Raw genomic sequence first — 19,157 nt, forward strand, 5'->3', positions numbered from 1 at the left:
GAGGGGAGCAGGGGGTGTGAGGGGTCTGGGGCCCACTGTGTCCCACGTGGGGCTCACACCACAGTCCCCCCAGAAAACATCTGACTTGGATGCCAAGTGCCTTCCCTCAAGGCAGCTTCAGAGGCCACGTGTCCTGTGTCCCCACGGGTGGTTGCGGCCTTGACCCTGGGAACTGTCCTGTCCTCGCCAAACCCGACAAGACATCCATGACCACACGTGTCGAAGGTCCGTGTGGGCAGCCTCAGATTTCCAGACAGTCACACGTGTCCTTCTGTTGTGGAAATCAGGAAAAAGAGAGGCAAATAACCTCAAACGACATGAGATAAACACCACCCGCGGCAGTAATAGAACCATCGCTGGCAACGTGAAGACCACCAGGCACAGAGGGGAACGTCTGAGTCAGAGACACGGGAGGAAAACGTGGAACGGAATTATTTCCCTCTGCTTCTGTCACACTGACCCTCTCCTGAGCCCCGGGAGCACCCACCCTGCTTGACAGAAAGCGTCAGCACAGGCAGTGCTACAGTCAAAGGTCCAACGCATACAAGAACTGCATTTTGTGGGGAAAGAGAAGACTTTGATATTGGCCTGGCTGTGGCTGGGCTTTCACTTTCCAGGTGAGAGACATTCTTCCAGGTCAAGGTGGGCTTCCCGCTGCCATTGCTTGGACGTGGACGGGCCACGCGGGGGCCAGTCCTCGGCTGTCACCTCCAGGTGGCCAGGCCCTGGGTGAGTGCAGGTGCCTGTGTGTCACCAGCTGCGTCTCCTTCCTCGACGCCCCCTCAGGGCCAGTATCTGTCTGGTCATCACGCTGCCAGACTTCCTGGCACCACGTCTGTAGGTAGGAGATACAGAGAACCGGCCATTGAATCCACCACGTCCAGATCGGATCTAGCCCAGGGCCTGGAGTCTCCATTGGCTCAGGAAGGAGGGTCCGAGGTGGTGCTCAGGGGATGGCTGTGGCAGCTGCGGCCATGCGGGCTTTGGGACACCTTGTCCTGGCGCTGTGGTCGGGTGCAGGCCTGACCCTGACAGCTCCTGGGTCAGGCTCGGCAGCAGACAGGAGACGGCCTCTCTCCCAGGTGGGCCCCGTGCGTCCTGGAAGGACCAGGCCAGTGGGGCAGGCGGGTCTCCCTCCCTCCCTCCAGACCCCAGTGCTGTTCTGCGGACCTGACAGGGAGTGGGCTCCTTGGCCCCTCCTCATGTGACCCAGTCAATCACGCCCTTGGGTCAGTGGTGGGCACGGAGCGGATGGGCTGGGGCAGTGATTGGCTCCTTCTCAGCATTCAAGGAAGATTGCATTCAGAGGTGCCCTCCTGGACAAGAAGAATGAAAAACCTGCATCTTCCCGTAGACTCAGCCAAAACCCACCCTGAGGATGGCTGGTCCGCGGGTGGACTCGCAGGCACCATCCTCTTGCAGGCCGAGCCTCTGACGGCCCGACCCCGACCTAGCTCCACCCTTCACACTGGGGCTCAAGCTCCAGCGCCACGTAGAGATGAATGCGGACCAAGGACGTGAGGCTGCAGGGGGCAAACCCGGTGGTCCTGAGGGGTGAGACCGCACGGGGAGGGGCAGGGCCTTCACTTCAACCAAACACAGGCGCCCACCTTCAGGGTCTGAAGATAAAACAGGAGGCTTCCAGGAGAAATCACCCTGGCTTCTGTCACCTCCCTTCCTCCCTGATCTGTACACACACCACACATGCACACACACACACACACGCCACACACACACCTTCCCCGACGTCCACGGCATCTGGATACACGTTAATAGCACTGCATTGGCAACGCTCATGAGAGGTATTACGACAAGTGCATTAATTTGGAGGTTTATCTTTGAATAATGTGTGAAAACAGGGTCTTCAATAACAGCACGTATTACAAAGGGGGATGATTAATCCGCTGATAGAAAATAAGTTTTTCCGAGCATTTCGAAGGCACTTTAACATGTAATAAACAATTGAAAATCATTCTCATCTCTAAGTTTCTACCTCTCAGCCGTGAGCTGAGTTAGGGGAAGTGCCTTAATTACTAGCGTCAGCCAACCTGATCCACGTTTCCTGTTTCTCCAGGTCTTTGCCTAGAACATCCTCGTGCATCATCCCCCTACTTGATTCCACCCTCCACTCTATCACCAGGCCACCCTCCCCGCCCCTCACACGGGCACTGATGCCCTGAGGGATGGACTCACTGCCCAAGGCTGTGAAGCTGGAGCTTGGGGTCGCAGCCGTCAGGCTCTCCTGCCCTTGGATGGGGAGAGAGGTCTCCTACGGGGAGACTAGACTCAGCCAGGGTCCCAGCAGCTCGAGCAGGAAAGGGGATGAAACAGAGTAAGATTTGCTTCTTCAAGGCATCTATTCCACGTGCTTGTCAAACAGCTATGTCTACACGTCCAGGTCAGCTTGGGGGCGCATGTGTACTTTTATATGTATAAGTAAATGTGTGTGTGTGTGTGTGTGTGTGTGTACATGTGGCACATCTCAGAGATATGGTGGGTTCAGTTCCAGGCCACTGCAATAAAGCGAATGACATGGATTTCCGGTTTCCCAGTGCATAAACGTTATGTTTACACTTGACTGCAGTCTATTAAGTGTTCAGTGGCCTTACTTCTGACAAAACTATGTGCCGATAGACTTGCTCGATGTGGGGGGGGGCCCCAGACCTTCAATTTGTAAGAAGCATAGTATCTGTGAAGCGCAGTGAATAGAAGGGTGGTAAGACAAGGTGTGCATGTGTGTTCCACATTACTGAAGTAGTTATCAGTAACTTAACTAAGTTAACTAAGTCCTAGAAACTTTCCAATTTTGGTCAGGGGAGAACAGAACCAGCCGTTGGAGCTTCATGGGACCTGCGAGGTCGGGCCTGTGGGCAGTGGGGAGGCCATGCTCTGACCCACTGGCACCCTGTCCACACCCTCCACACTCACCTCCATCTAGGAAACAAGGGCTCAAACTACAGGGTCACTGAGGTTGCTCAGTTCTGTGACTTTGCTTTTGTGGAACAGTCAGGGTAACAGCCTCAGCTTCCCATCTTGTTGGTGATTGTGTTTTGTGGGAAGGGGATATTCATGAGAGCTTGTCGTGTTTCTTAAAATCTGAGGCTGAGTGGACAATGTTCCAGGGCCAGGCCCTCCTGCCGTGGCTTCCTGGCCCCACCAAAAACCAGTGACCAGCAGCTAGCCTCCCGCTCCCCACAAGCACAGGCCTGACTCCAGCTGCAAAGGTAACCACCTGTCAGGTAATTTTGAAATGCAAGAGGTGTTCCTGTCATTTGGCCTGTTTCATCCCCCATGTTTTCCTTCTACAAGCAAGAGGGGGGTGTACCACCTGACAGACACGCCTGGACTTTCCCTCACCGGCACATATGCTCCGTCTGTTCTGGGGTCTCCTCCATACTCCCAGCAGATCCACCCCCAACCGGCTTTTCAGTTCCCACCCCACACGGCTTTGTTGTCTCTCTGGTTTCATGAGCCAAAACATTGTTTCAACTGCAGGCACCCGGCCAGCTTTTTCCTTGTTAAATAATTGTACATACTGTTCAAAGAGGCTGTGTTCATTTTTCTTTTTCTTTTCTTTTTTTCCCCTTTTTGGTTTGGAGGGGAAAAAAATCAAGGAAAGAGAGAAGGGATGGTCCCAGAGAACTGGGTTTTTTTTCTTGAGAACTCCAGAACCTGGAGTTCTCACTCACACAGTCACTGCTAATATTTCCTACCACCCAGGTGGGGATGGGATCCTGGGGGTGGGGAATGGGATTCCAGGGAGGATGGGATTCCATAGGGGGGATGAAATTCCATGAGGGGAATGGGATTCCAGGGGGCATGAGATCTTGCGGGGGGGGGGGGGGAGGGGGGATGAGATTCCAGGTGGGGATGGGATCCTGGGGGTGGGGAATGGGATTCCAGGGAGGATGGGATCCGGGAGATGGGATTCCATAGGGGGGATGAAATTCCATGAGGGGAATGGGATTCCAGGGGGCATGAGATCTTGCGGGGGTGAGGGGGGATGGGATTCCAGGTGGGGATGGGATCCTGGAGGGGGTGAGATGGGATTCCAGGGGTGAATGGGATTCAAAGGGGGATGGGATTCCAAGGGGTATTGGATACCGGGGGGATGGGATCCTAGACGGGGATGGGATCCTGGGGAGAGGGGAACGGGATTCCAGGCAGGCAAGGGATCCCAGGGGGGTGGGAGCAGGTCCTCCTGCTCTGGGAAGCCCAGGTGGTACCCCCCATCACCCCAAGGGTCTCAGCCTTTGGAGTCCCCCCTCTGCACGTGGGGCTGGGACCCTGGCTCTTGGGGAAGGGGCTCTGCTTACTGAGGTTGTCCTCATCCTCCGTGTGTGCGGCCCCGGGGCTCACGTGCTTGAAGGAAGCGATGAAGGCGGACAGCATGCTCACTTTGTCTGGAAAGGAAAGAAGGACAGGAAATGCACTTTTGACATCGAGTTTCAGAAAAACTCAGTGCTTTCATATGTTCTTATTACTAAGGGTTTGGACATGGGAGGTTGAAAGGTCATTTTTGGTTTTAGCCACTTCATTCTGGTTCAGTCTTTTATTGAATTTCTGACAGCATTTTATCAAATTCCCCTCTCCACTCAATTTTTTTTTTTTTTTTTGTGGCACGCGGGCCTATCACTGTTGTGGCCTCTCCCGTTGGGGAGCAGAGGCTCCGGATGCGCAGGCTCAGCGGCCATGGCTCACGGGCCCAGCAGCTCCGCGGCACGGGGGATCTTCCCGGACCGGGGCACGAACCCGTGTCCCCTGCATCGGCAGGCAGATTCTCAACCACTGCGCCACCAGGGAAGCCCCTCTCCACTCAATTTTAAACTTTATGATTTCCATCTTTCTTCTTTTCTTATTTTTGGCATATACATGTCCCTCAAAACTGGAAGTCACAATCTTCAGGGCAGCCCCCTAGCCTGAGCCTGCAGGGAGCTGGGTGGGCAGGGCCTGCAGACAAAGGACATTTCACAGAGAGGAGCTAAGGCCAATGAAGAAATGCCTCAATGAAACAAGAGTCCTGCAAACAGCCAAGACTATTTCTCCCCAGTAGTGGAGAACATGTTTGTGGGCTTGAAGTCATGAAAAAAAAGACTTATGAAACCTGTAAAATATAGTTACTGTTTGTTTGAGCAAAAGTAGATGGAACAGGAGGAGGGAATGGACAGGGGCCCCAGAGGTTCCCCTGAAGTGGGGGCGGTAACTGAAGTGGGAGAGGAGCCAAGGGACCCCATGCCTGCAGCCCCAGGGGTGGTCTCGGGTGCAGACCTCCTGAGCACAACGCAGAGGGGAACTCGGACCCGAGAGGAGGTGGCGCTTGGGACCAACGGGCTCAGCTATTTCCCTCTGAACAGAGACAAAGGACAGGTGGGTTAAAGCCCAATTGGGAGAAATGAAAGAATGACTACTGAAGGGACCAGAAGGAAAGCTCCTTATATCAGAGCCCTAACCCTAACCCTAACCACTAACCCCTAACCCTAACCTCTAACCCAAACCCCTAACCCAACCCTAATCCCTAACCCCTAACCCTAACCTTAACCCCAACCGGAAGTGAGCCCACAGGAGGACTCAGCCCCGACACCCCCAGAGCCCCTGTGCTCAGACCCCTGCCCCTCACAGCTCTGTCCCCTCGAGGCTGCAGCATTCGTTACTTTCCGTGTGAACCTTGACTATGTTTAGAAAACCGCAGAAGGCAGAATCCCTGTTGCTCATCTAGCATGTCACAGGGTCGCCATGGGGTTGCCCTTGCCCTGCCTTTGGCCGGGTTGTCCAGGGTCCCTCGTCAGGGACATGCTCCGAGCATTATGCTGCATTTGTCTGCTTCTGTTGTAGGAAAGGAGCTCTGGTTTTGGGCTCAGCTAAGTGTGATCTCTTCTGGAAACGTCAACTGGTGGTTTATTATGCAGTCAGCCTCCAGGTTTCCAGACCCAGGCCTGAAACTTATTCTTTTTCTTTCAATTCTGAGCCTGTTTTCTCTTTAGCGGAGCTTTCCAGAGGCCAGGGGAGTTCACACTGAAATTCATTCAGGAGCCTGTTAACAGCTGTTGTTTCCATTAGGGACAAGCAACAATACATTGTTCACTCGGAGAACAATAAATAAGTCAAATACAGAAGGCCCGCTACCTCTTCATTCTGCCGAGCACGGAGAATAAACCCAGGGAAGGCCCAGTTCCCCAAACCCTCATGGCCCAGCTAATTTACTACACGAGAATGAAATCTCTTGCTTGAGTTATAATTTCATTAAGGGAGCCCAATAATGTTCCAGAAAGAGTGTGAAGCTCAAATGATTTAGTCTCGAGCATCTCAAAATGAAATTACAATCTTCTAATAAAGCAGGGCTACCAGCCAGACACCCACAAAAACACACTAAAACAATTCAGAGCTCACCTTAGCCAAACTGTGAAATACTTAAAGATTGTTTTCCATCCATCAGAGTTCTGGATTTCTAGGGTGGCCAGATTTGTCAAATAAAAATTCAAGACACCTGGTTAAGATTGAGTTTTGAATACACAACAGATACTTTTCTGTGTATATACATCTCTAATATCATGTGGGACATACATACACTAAAAAAAATTATTCATTGTTTATCTGAAATTCAAATTTAAGGCAAAGGACTTAAATAAGCATTTCTACAAAGAAGATATACAAATGGCCAATTAGCACATGAAAAGATACGCAACACCATTAATCATTAGGGAAATGCAAATCAAAACTATAGTGAGACACCATCTCACACACATTAGGATGGCTGCTATCAAAAAAAACCTAGAAAGTAACAAGTGTTGGTGAGAATGTGGAGAAATTGGAATGCTTGTGTGCTGTTGGTGGGAATGTAAAATGGTTCAACCACTGTGAAACCCGCAATTCCGCTCTGGGTATAGACCCAAAAAGAACTGAAAGTAGGGACTCAAAGAGTTATTTTTACACCCACATTCACAGTAGCATGATTGTCAATAGCCAAATGTGGAAGCAACCCAAGTCTCCATGGATGGATGGATAAAGAAATGTGGTCTGTACACACAAGGGAATATTATCTGTCCTTAAAAAGGAAGAGAATTCTGATACAGGCTACAACACGGATGAACCTTGAAGACATTATACTAAACTCAATAAGCCAGGCACAAAAAGACAAATGCTATATGATCCAAGTAGATGACGTCCCTAGAGAAGTAGAAATTATAGACACAGAAGGAGGATGGTGGTTCCCATGGGCTGGGGGATGGAGAGGGGGAGAGCTGTTTAGAGAAGACAGAGTTTCAGTTTGAGGAAATAAGAAAGTTCTGGACACAGACGTGGTGATGGTTGCACAACAATACAAATGTACTTAATGTCACTGAACTACATGCTTAAAAATGGTGAATATGGTACATTTTATGTTATGCATGTTTTACTACAATTTAAAAAATAAAAAAGAATTCAAATTTGATTGGACTTCCTGTGGTTTTTCTGTGAACCCTGTACCTTCTTGCCCCATCCACTCCTCGGTGGATTTTGGATTCCATGGGCCGGCTTAAACCCAGCAGACAAACCAGGCAGGAAGCACCAAAGCTGCTGAGTCAGCCCACCTGAAACTCCAACTACCATCTCCTGCCACGATACTTCATGAAAGAGAAATGTTTAACCCTGAAGGTACATGCCCTCTGACTGAGAAACAATTGTTCTTAAGAAAGGACAGACCGAGTCTTTATTTATTTATTTATAAATTTTTGCCCGCAGCGCACAGCTTGTGGGATCTTTGTTCCCCGACCAGGGATCAAACCCACACCCTTGGCAGTGAAAGTGCAGAGTCCTAACCACTGGACCGCCAGGGAATTCCCCCAGACCGAGTCTCTAGAAGGTCATTAGGAAAAAGGGTGAGGAATTACATTTTCTATTTTTAGAAAAATTCTAAAAACAATTATTTGCTGTTGATGACTTTTTTGGTAGTTGTTTCCTTGACATGCGCCTGTCAGTTTGGTATCTACTTCTACTGGCTCCAGGTGAGCAGAGCCCCAGTAGCCAACTGGTTCTGGCCTTCGTGTTTCTCACAGTCACCTTTGAAAACCTGGTTTCATGCTGGTTACTTACTGATGGAAAATAGAGGCCCTGCTTTTCTTTCTTGCAGCTATGGTTTGGGTCCGCTGAAAGCAGCTGGTTAACAGGACTCCCAGCTTCTCACTAGAGAGTCAGAAGAAGGAGAGGGTCTTCCTCCAGGGAAAGCGGCTGGAAGGGCTGGGTGCTCCCTGCCCCACATCTGTGTCTGTGGCTCTAAGCTCGGGCCCAGGGGCCCTGCGAACCAGCTGGATGTTGGCCTGAGTGAGATGCACTGACCTGGACTGGCCCTTGTGAGGAGAGCACCTGGGGTGGCTTCCAATCAGGGGTTGTTTCTAGGGAAGTTCTGGTCACCATCGATCATATTAACAGTGTTTTTAATGAATTACTTGGAATGATCCAGGGCATTTGTGTTATAAACCTTATTGCTCACTGCAAAATAAGTGGCTCTGGCCCAAGTTGATGTAATTTCATATATTTCTGGAGCACGTGGGGAAGCATTTTCAGGGGCAGAAGCCATTTCCTGGAAATGGATGAGATCCCATTGGTTGACAATATTGATAATGTAGAACAAACACAATTTGGTAACGACATAAAGATAGAAAAATGGAACAAAATGGAGGGTTCAGAAATGGAACCATACCTGTGTGATCAACCGATTTTCAACAAAGATCTCAAAGTCATACACTGAGGTGAAGGAAAGTCTTTTTAACAAACATTGTTGAAAACCTGTATACCATCTTGGAAAAAAGTGAATTCTGAGCTCTATCTTGTATCATAATGAAAATGTTCACTAAATGGAGCATAAAATTTAACACTATAAAACTCCTAGAAGAAAATATAGGAGATTACTTTCATGGTCTCCGTGTTGGCAGATTTCTTAGACATAGGAAGCACCAATCATAAAAGAAAATATAATTTTCATCAAAATTTAAAAATTCAACTCAATGAAATACACTGTTAAGCAAACTAAAAGCAAGCCACAGATTGGGATAATATATTTACAATCAGGACGACTGATTTTTATCCAGAATAAAAGAAGAACTCTTATAACATAATAAGAAAGGACAAAAAAATTCAAATTAAAAAAATGGGCAAAATACTTGAACAGAAACTTGACAAAGGAAAATATTCACATAGCCAACAAACACATCTCCAATCACTCAACAGTGGTACACGTTAAGGAAATGCAAACTAAAACCATAGAGAGATATCAACACACACCCTTGAACGGCTGAGACTAAAGGTAAACTGTAGGTGCAGTCAGGCCCCCTTATTGGGACCTGGGTTTGTCTTTTTCTTTTTTGCTTACTTTATAGATTTGGAAGCTCAAATGTATTTAAAAGGCTTTAAGAAGACTCTCAAAGATAAGGCTCTTTGGAGCGGTCCTCGGACTCACGTCCAGACAGCTGTATGTATGGAAACAGAGGGAGCGAGAACCCACGTGAGCGGATGGGGGCCATGGAAGGTTGCAAGCATCAGGCCCTGCCACATGCCCCGCAGCTGAGGAGACTCAGTTTACCCACGAGGAGCCGGAAAATGTCTACCTTTTGGAGCCTGCTTTTGTGAAAGCCATGTTTGCTTTCACAGACTGTTGTGTTTATGAACAATTTATGAAACAATTTTTACCAAGTAAGATGACAATTTAAAAAACGTCTTGCGGCACGAGCCCATGTCAGTTACATGGAAAATCCGTCCATGGGAAATAACACGTTTGCTGGAAATTTTAATAAAAACCGTAATTGCTAAAATACCTAAAGATTTGATCTTCTACTGCAAAGCACTAAATAGTTCATAGGTTATTTTTTAAAAATTAGATCAGTCGCGCACTTGGGTTCTGCCCTATTTCAACCGTTTGGAGTGAGCTTTTGTGCTTATGTCCTCTGCGTCTGTGGGCCAGGCGCTACCCTGACCAGCGCAGCTCAGCTGCGAACAGAAAGAAGGTGACAGTTGGAAGCCGCCGAGCGCAGTCAGTACCTTTGGGCTACAAACCCCAGCCTCCTTTACACGTTCCCTTCTTATGTTTTCCTTTTGCCAAAACGCACTCTGACAGATGGCCCCCCTCAGGCTTGACCCACTTTCCTTCCTGACTGTATCTTCTCCCCCAACACAGGTATGTCTTGAACGGATGCCACTTCTATCCAAACACAAACGCAAATACGTCTGAACAGGTGGGTGACCTCGGGAAGTAAGAAAATAATTAACCTCCATGCAGGCAGGAGAAAGGAATAATGTTTTGGAAGAAAGGCAAAGATATTTTCTCACAGATTTTCAGGAATGTGTATTTTAAGAGGTCATTTTCAAGCTGCCATCTATGAACAAGGGGATTCAGGCGAAGAAAGACTCTGGCTCTGCACCAAGTTCTGTAACACGAGAGGGTCTGCTTCTCACAAGGAGTGAGGCTCTTCTGGTAACTTCCAGGTGCATAAAATTCATGCTTTTGGTCTTGAAACAGGCAGCCAGCCTGTGTCTGTTCCTCATTCTTTGTATGGGCTGAACTGTGTCCTCCCCCCAAATTCACGTTAAGTCCTGACCCCCAGGACCTCAGAATGTGACTGCATTTGGAGATGGGGTCTTTAAAGAGGTGATTAAGGTTAAACGATGTCTTCAGGGTAGATCGTAATCCCAGGTGACTTCAAAGAAGAGGTGAGGACCCAGACACTCATGGAGGAACCACCTTGAGGACACAGGGAGAAGGCGGTGTCCACACCCAGGGGAGAGGCCTCAGAGGAACCAGCCCTGCCCACACCTGGATCTCAGACTCCCAGCCTCCAGAACTCTGAGAAATAAATGTCTGTTGTTTAAATCCGTGTCTGTGGTCCTTTGTCATGGCTAATATATTCACTCAACAAATCTTTATCGAATGCAAATTAGTTGTACCCCTAACCAATAATTTCACACTCTAATGCTAGGAAGGAACAGTGCTGAGGGACTTGGCCTGTCCAGGGACACCTGGGAGGTCGGTTGGGGGGGGGGCATCTTGCAGGAGGTGACCTGCTAGCTAATAATACCGTCCACCCCTTACTACACCCAGGAGGTCTGGCTCCAGAGCCAAGCATACTTCCACTGAAAGGTGAGTCTGGGATGACCCAAGTAGGGGAGGGGAAGGCCAGGCCGGCAGAGGGGCTACCTTTGCAGCTCTGTCTGGGTGCATCCTCATCAGCATGGGCCTGGAGTCTTGATTCTGAACAGGGGGCCCCAGGGGGCTGGAGGGCAGCAGACATAAACCTTCTGGATTGTGAGGGGTGAGTGGGAGGGATGGTGGGAGAGAGGAGAGTTGGGGAGAGGGAGAGAGGGAAGAAGAAGGAGGGGGAGAGAAAAACTCTCATCCAAGATGGATCTGAGGCCCAGACATGGTCCCCAGCATCACCCCACGCTTGCCCCTGGGAGACCCGACATCTGGAAACTGTTGCTGAGGGGACATGGGAGCCAGTTAAAATATCCGGTGGACACACCTCGACTTTGGCCAATTAAACAGAGATGTTTCCCCTTCCATCTCCCTGGATGGGCTCAGACTCGGTTATGAGATGGTCAACTTCCATCTGGGCTGAGTTTCACAGATTGGAAATAACTAGAAAGTTACAGGCCTGCTTGAGACTCACTGAGGGACAAAGAGGAGGAGGGGTCAGAGGAGGTTAAAAGAAGAAAAGCAGAAAAAAGCACAATAACCGTCCATGTTTATGCTCCAAGGGGCTGAAACTTCCAAATGATCTGGTGAGGACTCTGCAGCCAACACCCTGGCCTGGGTGTGAGGCTGGGGTCTCTGGGCTTACCCGGGAGACCCTTCATGCAGGGCTGGGATTGGGGGGCGAAGAGGAGGAGACTTTTTCATCCATTACAGACGCAAAGGAAGTCAGGAATATCCAACGCCTGAATTCCTCTTCAAAGTTTCCAAATTTCATAGGAAGAGATCCCCTAAGTGAGAGTTGCAGTAGCTCCTGCAGCTGGGAGGACAGCTAATAAATTGCATATAAAATAGGACCTCCAGTGCATGGGAATTAGAAGCATGGAAGGAGTTGTTGGAGCAATAAGAGGTCTCATGGAATCCACCATTTCCTCATGGTTTAATTTATCGGGCACACTGTCCTTTTCCTGGGAAGCTTCCCCTCAAAGTCATGGGCTAAGACCTCCCCATGCCAGTGTGGCCCACCTCCTGGGGGGCTCTGACCAGGCCACGGTCCTGGTTCTGAGTGCAGCCTTGAGGACCACGCAGACATCCCAGCTACACCTGGATTATTTTGGGAAACGGGGGTGGGAGCCTAAAACAAACCAGCTCACACCAGATCATTCCACGTGAACAGCAGGCAAAGACACGGATGGCTGACATGTGACTGACAGGACGGGACTCTTCCAGAAAGTGCATTTAAACAGCAGAAAATCTGCATCTAAAGGTGTGTGTTCACACTTTGCCAGGGCGCTCAGGGCCTTTGGGAAGGCCCGCGCTCCCCTCTGATGTTCCATAGGGAGTGGTGCATGTGCCACTGTAAGACACCTCTCTGGATTCCTTTCGGGTCCCCCACGAACCTCGGGGTGCAAGGGCGATTTTGGGCTCCATCCCTCACACTGAGGACAGCGGTCCTGCTGGACAGCGCGCGGTGTCAGACTCGACGGCCCTGTGGCCAGACACGCTGTGCGTCACCTTCTCCATCACGCGGGAAGAGGCCGACCTGGGGACGGGTGGCGGATGGCCTGGGAGGTGGGAAGCTGAGCTCCGCACGACGCTGTCCAAGGCCTTTCCAGGCTCCGAGACCCGACGGGAAAGCCGGAGTTGCTTCCAGGACATCTTCCTGATCCTCCTTCTGGCCAGTGTGGTCGAGGCCCACCAGCCACTCCTTCAGCAAACGTCCCTTGTCTGTCCAGGTGCCGAGTGCCTGGCCTGCAGCACCCTGGTTGGTAGCAACTGTCTTGTAGACTTTTCTGGGCAAAGTTTTTACCCAGATTGAAATGTGTTTCTCCAATCAGGAAAACGGATGTGTTCTTGCTTCATGTCACTCACACAGGTGTCTGCCGTGGCAAGCACCCTCTGGGACAGTCTCCTCTGGTTCCAGAGCTGCTGGCACTCGCGGTTGCGGCTGGGGGGCAGTGTTGACGTCAGCTCCAACGTCCAAGGCGAGAGGAACAACCTGTTGTCTTGCAGTCTCCTGTGTTCGTCTGTGACACCGTGAGTCGTGCGTCCACGGAGGGGTCCCTGGTAGGGGCAGAGGGTGCTACTGGTCACCTGGTCAGAGAGAGCAGGTGACCAAGGGCTCCAGTGGGAGGTTGAACTGCAGGGAGTTTGGGGCTGAAATCAGGAGCCTCCACTGCTCACCGGCTCTGAGGACCCGTGAGGCCTCAAGGGATGGTCCTGTGATTCAGGTCAGGAATTGAGTTAAAGAACCAGCTTGAAGCAGGAAATTCTCAGGAGGTAAGAACTTGACCCTAAAGACCCACGCAAGTCCTCCGAGAACTGTTGTCAGTGACCTGCAGATACGGTGACAGGTACAACCCCCTGCGCGAGAGGCAAGTCCTGCACGGGCTCTGCGATTCATGTCCCCAAAGTCCTCCTTCCACGTTGCTGGCTCTTCACACGTCTGGCGCTTCCTCTGTTGGCATCCTCTGGCCTCCCTGCCCTCTTCTCTTTGGAGACATGCTAACCACAAGTCCCTCTATTTTATAGTTTTCCTTCTAATTTCATTTTATAAAAAGGTTTCTCTGCCCCTTAATCCCATCCAGCATGTCACAGGACACAACCATTCTCTGCAACTTTCTAGGCTTTGAGTGGATGCTGTTGTCTCTTACATTCCCAAAGGCAACTGGATCCAGTATTATTTTTATTTTATTTTCGAATATTACTTTAATTACTTAAGTACTGAGTTGAGTTCATTTGGAAACTAGAAACAAGACATGACAGAACCTCCCTGCAGTTTGCCCTGTCCTCCACAGGCTTTGTTTAGACTGGCTGTCAACACTGTTTTCTTCTTCAGTGCTGTTTGAATGTGGCTAATTTCTTATCGCTTATAAGAATTAGATACTCCAATAACCCAAAATAGAACAACTGATCACATAAGTAATTGTTTAGAGAACAGGTCAAAGTGTTAGTATCTGAATTTGCAAGTTTAATTATTTCTCTTTAGAAAGGAGCTCCTGGCTAATGTATGAAATGATGTTTATTAATTTGAAGCTCCCTAATGGACTGGTCTCTTCATGCAGACCATCTCAGGACAAGTGAGGGCTGCTAATCACCCTTCCGGAGCTGACTCCAGCAGCCCTCCACCGTTCTGACGTGTGTAATGATCCACGATGTTCCCCATTACCCCACATAATGGGGTCACACGTATTGACAAACATCAGTCCTACAGAGTGCTGAGAAGACCCCTCACTCCGACCACGCCTGCCCCTGTGCCTCTATGTCCTTCACATCAAGTACTGTTCCCGGTCAGTCCGGCTACTTGAACCAGGGAGGAAACAGCTGGTCGTTGATTCCATCATCTGTTTATTCAGCAAAGATTGATGGAGCATTTTCTATGCCCCAGGATCTAGAATGTTCCAGAATAGCCTAGAACAGCCTAGAACTCCCTCTTCCTGCTGTATTTTCTGCACAGCCTTTATCAGCATCTTCAACACTACGTGTCACACTTGCTTGACTGCCCACCTCTCCCGACTAGAATGTGGACTTCATGCAGGTGAGGATTCCCTTCTGTTTTCATGATAAGATCCTGCGATCTGCAGACGGGACCATTTCATGGGATGCATGGGTGCTAGTCAGATGGGACCGAACAGAATTTTGGTCAACAGCGTCCTTTTCCTTTGCTCCTGGATTTCACCACAGTGCAGCCTTTCCCTCCTTTCTGAGTGAACTCTGGTTGGCTGGCAGGGTCTTCCACGTCTGTGGCTCGGGACCCCGCCTCTCAGCCTCCTGGTTAAGTTGCTAATGAATGCTCAGGCATCCAGGAGGGGCTGCAGGCAGCCTGCAGGAGTCATGGTGGTGCGGTGTGGATAATCGTGCCCTAAGACTGCCTTGTAAATAAATGTCAGTATTCACCTGCTCAGGGGTTTTGTGATATTGTTTTGGAGATGCTCCAGTCTTAACAGTTGCTGTTGAGGAAACTGGGGAAGTGACCAAGCAGAGAAGAGTCCCTGTGTCCTGTGACCAGGAGGACTATAAGGGATGCTTTAATAGAGAGAGAACTAGTCAGGGGCCTGCCCAGGGAGCAGGGGTCACAGCCCAACGCTGCCTGTGTTTGGAGGCAGGTGTGAGGAACAGGAAGAGGAGAAAATGAGCAGAAAAGGGAGTGTGTGTCGGACGAGGACGAGGTGAGGCCGGTGAGCACAGGCTGGCTGGGCACTCCGGCTGCCGGACGGGCCGGCCCCTGCGCCGGGCTCCCCGACAGGCCCTCCCGGCTCCTTCAGAGCCAGAGGCCGTTTACAGAACGGGACACACTGCCTTGTGAAATATTAGTTTCTTATTACTTCTAGTGAGCAGTGGAGTAGAAAGCGGCGTGGTAGGTGGATTTTCTATAAGAGGCAACGTGTGTGTTCTCTATTGGATTCCACGAAAATCAATTTGCAACCCAGTTCAGCCTGGTAAAATTAGATCTAAAACTATTTAATTTTGTTTCAAGAGTGTTTTTCCCATCTGATGCCTGGCCTGAGGACATACAGTGATAAAATACCATGAGTTATTGAGGGCTCTGTGTTCGTCTGTTGGAGGAGACGCACCCGGTGTTACGCAGCTTCCCAGCGGCCGGTGCCCAGGATACAACGCGAGTCTCCCCCATCACCGCAAGGCTCATTTTTAATGCTCTTATTTTGCGTTCCACACGGTTTGGTAATAAGATGTGGCACGTGGAAGTGTTTAATTTGCCTGAGGACGTGCTTTTGTGTTTTCGGAGTCAGGCCCTGTGCTAGAGAGGAACTGTTTGGGGCAGCGGTGCCGGCGGTGGGCATGCTGGCCTTAGTCTGGTCGGGTGGGGCTGACACTTAAACACAGGAGTGGGTGGAGGTTGGAATTGCTGCTTCTTCAACTGAAAGTGTCTCCGTTTTGGGCTCTGACAAGACCTGAAAAGTCGGAGAGTTCCAAGAATGCCGTGTCAGATACTAACTCTGTCAGCTCCTGCTGACGGGAGAATCCACGTTACTCTTTGCTGGGACCCCAGGCCCTGCCAGGCTCCGAGTGTCACCAGGGAGTGTCACCAGCGCTGACCGTCAGGCTTACAAGGCTGCATGGTGTCGGGTGAGGCAGCACCCGGGCTGGGCCCGGACCTCAGTTTTCTACTTTCCCACGAGTTGCAGTGAAAATGGTGCTGAGCCCGTGGGAGCAGGAGGGATGTGGCCTCAGCTTTCAGGGGTGGTGGGGGGAGGCCAGGCCTTGCCCTCTGCGTGACAGCGGGACAGGCGTTGTTTCCCAGGGTCCTGGTGGACGGACGCCGTTGGTGAAGCACCGTGCTCGGCACCTGCGGCATTGTCACCACTTTTCCACGTCCTGCTTCGCAGCCCCGTCCACCTCCCGTGGCCGCCGACCCCCCGCCCCCCGCATCCACACCGGAGAGGAAAGTTGCGTGGGGAGAAGCGACGTGACCCTCGGCAGCACAGTTAGCACGCGGGTACCACGGTTCACGGGCGATGGTGCCGCGTGTGCTGCACACGAGTCGCCTCAGCTCCCCTTCCAGCCTCGGCATCCTCCCCGATCAACACGCGGGCTCACACAGCCCCCACCAGGCAGCTGAGCTGGCTCCCTGCGACCACACTGAACTGTAAATGCCTCTGGGAAACGGATTGTACATTATTCGGCGTTGTGTCCCCACTTCATCCCTAAGACTTGAAGTTTCATCACGATTTGCTGGACCCGCCTGCCGGCCAGGATGCCACCCACCTGTCCTTCACTTTTCTGCACGTGGCCCGCCCTTTCTCCAAGCAAAGTCAGCATCCGGTTGCATCTGGTTTTCTTGTTTGTCTTTAGAGAATTGCAGTAAGACCTGGGCCAGCAGTTCCACCAAACAGAGACGGGTATTATTACCCCAAAACATTTCCAGGAGCAGATACGCTGGTGGAATCTAAGTTCTGTCAAGTGAAGCAGATTTCTTTACTGGAGGGCTTTGGAGGACTTCGAAGGACCACATGCTAAGGTCACTAGGAAATCTCAGCCACGAGCACACAGCTACCCCCCAGCCGTGGAGCCCGTTTCCTCCAGCATCACAGGGACTTCTTTCCGGAGACAGAACCGGAGACAGAACCTGAGACGAGCTGACAGATGGGGCCGCAGAGGCCTCACCACGTCCTTGGGACAGCCCTATGGGCATTTCCTAAGTGACAGCTGGGAACCTCTGAGCCTGGGGGAGGGGGAGGGAACAGGAACCTAAATAATTCTGTATTTGGTACAAAAGTGGGTGTAAAGGAGTAAAGATGTGGTCTAGTCAGAGAAGATCTTGTCATGTTATTTCTGAAGTTCTGTTCATTAACAGCCGTTCTACGTACGCCTGTTGAGCACTGGTCTCTGGGAGAGTCCAGGACAGAGAACGTTCTTTCTCTCTGAAGTTACACTCCAGTCTAAGCTCAAGACATATTCCCCTTGTCAACCAAGCAATGCAGATTTTGGTCCAAAGGTTAATATCCACACACACCTGAGAAATGATTGTAACAGTGTGTCCTTTACATGTAACCGTTAAGTATAAACTATATTAATCGTTCACAGACATCTGCTGAAAGATGAGCTGGCATCCACGAGCCAGATAAAGGCTCCCCACTTTAGTAGGGTGCATTGTCACTCAGCACCTATTTTCCTTCCCCCACTTCCTTGGGGGGCTCCCGTTCCTGACTCCTGGCCTACCGGTTGGGTAAGGCCGACCCCCCTCTCAGCTCCAAGGGGGGCTCTCATTACCTGATCAGCAGAACCCCGCTCCAGGCCAGAATGGACCATGGGATCTGCTGGGCCCGGTGCAAAATGGAAACGTGGGTCCTTGTTCAGGGATCATTACGATTTCCAGATGGACACAGCAGAGGATTAAGCCAAGGGAGGGCCTTTCAGATGGGGCTGCATGACAATGAAGAGTCGGGCCAGGACCCCCTTTTCTCTGATGGGCAGGAGCAGCCCCCTGCCCTCTGAGCCTGGAGCTGATCCCCTGCAGCCGTAGGGGAGCCCGGCCTCAGGCCACCGTGCATGACTCACAGGGGAAGCGCTGGGGGCGGGGGGACTCGGAGGCCAGCTGGGCCGGACCGGCCTGACCACTCCTCTCCTCAGGCCCACAGGCTACTGCTGGGTGTCTGACCCCTGCAACCAGACACGTCCTAACTTACAAAACCACTCACCACCTGCTTATTTACACGTTTTCTGTTGGCTCATTTCCCTGTGAGATGGACTCACACTGTATCTCTGGGTCACTGTTCATCCCAGGACCCATGCATGTGAGAGGCTCCACGGGGGGTCCATTGGTCAGAAATGTCCATGTCCCAATGATCGTCACCAGGGGCATCTGTCGGCTTCCATGTGTCCGTGTGAGAAGGACCCTGGCTGGCTGTCACCCCCACCTGTTGCGGACCAGGCTAGAACCGCAGATTGAGATGCAGGGAGAGTCGTAAGCCTGGCTCCTCTCCTTGAAATTGGGATGTATTTTTTTTTTAAAGAACTTTGTGCTACTACAGTCAGGAGGGGCCACCTCCACTTGGGGCTTGTTCTTGGCACAGTGAACAGACTCAGGCGGCTTCTGGGGGAAGCGGCCGCCCGGCCCATCAGGGGACCTAGAGAGGTCGGGTGTTGTCACAGTGGCAGGCGGGGATTCACTTGCACTGGCACGTTTCCTCTCTGACACCCACAGCCTGTTCATTCTGCGGGGTATCTGTGGGGTGTGTCCTTCCCCCAGGCTCCTGCAGCGCCTCGACGCCCTTCCTCTGCGGGGCCACCCGTTGTCTGTGTCCTCCAGGTGGCCCGGGTCCCTCGGCTCCTACGCTCCAGGTGTGTCCTCTGGTGGGTCATCAGGTGTGTCGTCAGGTGTGTCGTCGGGTGTGTCTGAGGAGCTCCCGTCCCAGCAGAGCTGGTCAGAGACGAGCTAGGGGAGCAGCGTCACAGCACCAGCTGCCTGTGAGCCTGGGGTGTGGCTACCCTCAGGGCTCAGAGAGAACTCGGGTCACGACCCTCCTTTCCAGAGCTT

The 19,157-nt window shown here is 51.2% G+C and overlaps 1 protein-coding gene across 3 annotated transcripts in view; it reads right to left on the minus strand.

The window, feature by feature from the left end:
- ADARB2 (adenosine deaminase RNA specific B2 (inactive)) overlaps positions 1 to 19,157 on the minus strand; it is a 369,707-nt gene that overhangs the window by 102,673 nt on the left and 247,877 nt on the right. For all 3 annotated transcript variants that reach the window (XR_010839874.1, XM_059056464.2, XM_067030178.1), the window contains exon 2: positions 4,317 to 4,403. Coding sequence is in view for 2 of the 3 variants with exons in the window: in XM_059056464.2 (XP_058912447.1) it covers positions 4,317 to 4,403 (87 nt within the window). In the remaining variant the exon portion in view is untranslated. The remainder of the gene's footprint in view (positions 1 to 4,316; positions 4,404 to 19,157) is intronic.

The sequence above is a fragment of the Kogia breviceps genome, chromosome 3 (genome assembly GCF_026419965.1).
Source record: "Kogia breviceps isolate mKogBre1 chromosome 3, mKogBre1 haplotype 1, whole genome shotgun sequence".
NCBI lineage: Eukaryota > Metazoa > Chordata > Mammalia > Artiodactyla > Physeteridae > Kogia > Kogia breviceps.